Source organism: Eucalyptus grandis, chromosome 8, assembly GCF_016545825.1.
Source record: "Eucalyptus grandis isolate ANBG69807.140 chromosome 8, ASM1654582v1, whole genome shotgun sequence".
In the NCBI taxonomy this organism is placed as follows: domain Eukaryota; kingdom Viridiplantae; phylum Streptophyta; class Magnoliopsida; order Myrtales; family Myrtaceae; genus Eucalyptus; species Eucalyptus grandis.
This window is the reverse complement of record NC_052619.1, coordinates 2,492,262-2,495,641: the sequence shown is the minus strand read 5'-3', so window position 1 is coordinate 2,495,641 and position 3,380 is coordinate 2,492,262. Positions and strand designations below refer to the sequence as shown.

General features: G+C 41.2%; 1 protein-coding gene across 1 annotated transcript; it reads left to right on the top strand.

The window, feature by feature from the left end:
- Window positions 1-750: 750 nt before the first annotated feature.
- LOC120286508 (caffeic acid 3-O-methyltransferase-like) lies at window positions 751-2,762 on the top strand. The gene is made up of 4 exons (XM_039298754.1): window positions 751-1,052; window positions 1,600-1,727; window positions 2,173-2,240; window positions 2,460-2,762. Exons 1-4 carry the CDS (start codon window positions 751-753, stop codon window positions 2,760-2,762), a joined length of 801 nt encoding a protein of 266 aa, XP_039154688.1.
- The last annotated feature ends 618 nt before the right edge of the window (window positions 2,763-3,380 follow it).

Sequence of the window (3,380 nt, the reverse complement as noted above, 5' to 3'; positions counted from 1 at the left end):
CCAATCCATAAAAGCGTGTTGTCAGAGTAATTGGGGGAAGAAAAGGAGGAGATTGCATATGATTTGGTGGCTTAGGGTGCGTTTTGGTAATATTTCTATTTAAAAATTGTTTTTGGGAACAAAAATAGAAAAAAATATTTCTGCTTCAGAAACAATTTTTGAACAAAAACGCGTTTGGTAAATCTGTTTCTAAATATAGAAAGAATAGAAACACATTTGGTAAATTTATATAATTTTTTTATTTCTTTTAAATTTTTAATATTTTTATTTAATTTTTTTCTATTTTCTTTCTTATTTTTCTTATTTATTTCTCCTTATTTTCTTTTTTTTTTTCTTTTTTTCTTCTTTGGCCGGTCGCCGGCCTCGCCATGGCCGGTGACCAGCCAACGAGGGCTAGCGGCCTCGCCCGGCCACGGTGAGGGTCGGCCCCGGTGAGGGTAACGACAAGTACATATCCATGTCTATCCAGATCCGGTACTCAGCTGTGATTCTTCCGTGCGTAAAATCTCAGAATATCATAGGGCAAGAAAGGCTATTTTTTCTATAGAAAAAATAAAGAATTTGTGAAACCTAACATCGCACGCAGCTCATCAGTTACCTTATAAAAAGCGACTCCATCGTCGCACTCTTTCAAACAGTTTCTTAGTCCTCTCCACTTCCCAATTTCTCTCCACTTCCCACTCCAAAGCGCAATCTCTGCTGCTGTGCGGATTGAAAAGAACCTAAGAAAGAAAAAAACATTCAGGAAACATGAGTTTGGACGAAACCCTAGCGGTCACCACCGCCCAAGAAGACGAAGAGTACTTGTTCGCTTTCAAACAAAACATGATCTCGTGCTTTCCCCTGGTCCTGAAGGCCACCATCGAGCTCGGCATCCTCAAGCTCTTGTTTGAGAGCTCTGCTCAGCTCTCGCCCACCCAGATTGCGTCCCGCCTCTCCATCAAGAACCCCGATGCCGGTGGCACCATCGACCGCATCCTGCGTTTGCTCGCCAGCTTCTCTTTCCTCTCGTGCACCCTCACGCAGGACAAAGCCGGGCGGCCTGAGAGGATGTACGGCCTGGGCCCTTGAGCAAGTACTACGTGAGTGAGGAAGGGGCTAGCATGGCGCCATGGTTGCTTTTAATCTTTGACAAGGTTTCCTTGAGATCGTGGTACGTAAATAAATGAATTCGGACTGTCACATTCTATGAGACTCACCATGTTTGCTAGTTAAGTTCATGCAATAATATCCCATTCCCATCTCATGCAAAATTGATTAGCTTGATATTTGAAGTTAAATTTCTGTTGAATATATGAGAATCCCAAAAAAATTTCAAGAAGTAATGTGGTGGCTATTAAATGCATCAAGCACATCAACAAGAATCATCTTCATATACATCTCTCTCTCTCTCTATATATATATATAATTACCTTAATAGTAACAAGATGCGATCACTTTAAATGAATATTTTGATTGGATGGCTGTCTGTGCATTATTGACAATATTAGAGAGAGAAGATATATAAATATATATATATATATATATATTTTTTTTTTTTTTTATCACAAGGCGGATACGTTGTTAATTGGGGTTTGTACATGAATGCTTGCTCTGTAGGTTTTACTTAAAAGATGCAGTGATTCAGGGAGAAGGCGACCCTTTCAAGCTCGTGAACGACGCGACCCTCTTCGACTACACCGGGACAGACCCGAGGTACAACAACCACTTCAACAATTCCATGAAGTGTATGTCTACCGTTTTCATGGGCAAAATCATGGACACTTACCATGGATTCGAGAATGCCAAAACAGTCGCCGACGTTGGCGGCGGTGTTGGCGAATGCCTTAAGCTTATACTCTCCAAGCACCCCCACCTCCGGGGATAAACTTCGACCTACCCCATGTTGTCAAAAATGGGCTTTCTTATCCTGGTAATTGATTTTCGAACTAAAATTTCCTACTTCCTCTATAAACAAACAAAGTTCAATGTAAATTATGCTGCATAGATTAATTCTCTCAACGGATTGATCCTTTCTAATTCATTTCAATTCATGTTAAAAACACCTCGTTTGCTCCCTACCTGTTGATTGCCTTCTTCCTATAATTATGTCACCTATATACAGTTGGCCCTTCTAAGGATGTCTTATGAAGCAATGAAGACGAAATGAGACAACCAGTTTTTTTATGGCAGGTTTGGAGCATGTAGGAGGGAGCTTTGTGGATGATCCCATCCCAAAAGGAGACATCCTCTTGGCGAAGGTTAATTTGGATTAATTGTTTGGTACTCAAGCTCCCGGAAATGAAATGAAAAGAAACGTGTAAAATTACGTAGCTTATGATTTATTTGAACAAGATTTCTCTAATTGATTTTAATTGATTTTGCATTAATAAGACAGTTCCAATGTACGAGCATTTTGTTTAGGACAGATTGGCGATCGGGAGTCTTAATTGATTTTGATTGTTTGCTGTTTGTTGCAGTGGCAATTCCATAGTTTCACAGACGAGTTCGTCATACAGCTCCTGAAGAAATGTTGGAACGCGTTGCCGGCATCGGGCAAGGTGGTGATCATAGACCCAGTCAGCCCGGAATACCCAGGGACGGACCTAGTGACCCGGGCCACCTTCACTTCCGACATGGTCATGCTGGCCTTGCCTCCTGGAGGGAAAGATCGGACGCTGAGGGAAGTCGAGGTCGTGGCCCGCGCGGCCGGGTTCAGCTCTCCGAAAGTGGGCTGCCAGGTCCTCAACATGTGGGCGCTCGAGCTATATAAAACCGCCTAATTCGCTTGCCTTGCGCTATGTCGTATTGTGTCCATCTTTGGATTTCCAATTGAATAAAACTGTTCTTGTTATGCTTTCAACTTTTCTAGAATCGTTTCCTAGTACGCATTGATGCAAATGGTCTTCATTATCCATTTGTTTCTGTTGTAATAAAAATGCAAGAAGGCTTACGCTTACCAATTCTGCAATTGGAAGAGCCGGAAAAACATAAAGGACGACCGTGAGATATTAACAGGGATCGAAATGATCAAATGCCGAAAATTGTTGTATGGTTCCAATGCCAGCAAGACATTATGATTATCATGATTTATGTGTGGTGAAAATTTACATTCAAGTTTGAAAGATGAAAATAAATAGCCCCCACGGAATTGACCTAGTGGCAATGCCGTTCTTACGCTTTTAGCTTAGGAGTCAATGGTTGTGAATTCGATTCCTACAGTATGGAACCTGGATTTAAGTGGGGGACCCAAGACGATGAGTTGCTGCGCTAATTTTCTCCATGTAGCTGGCTAATTACGATTGAGCTCTGAGTTATAAAAAAAATTAAATTAATGCACATGATTCAAACCCATGGAAAGATTTTGGTTGCATTCAAATAAGACCATATTATCGAAAATA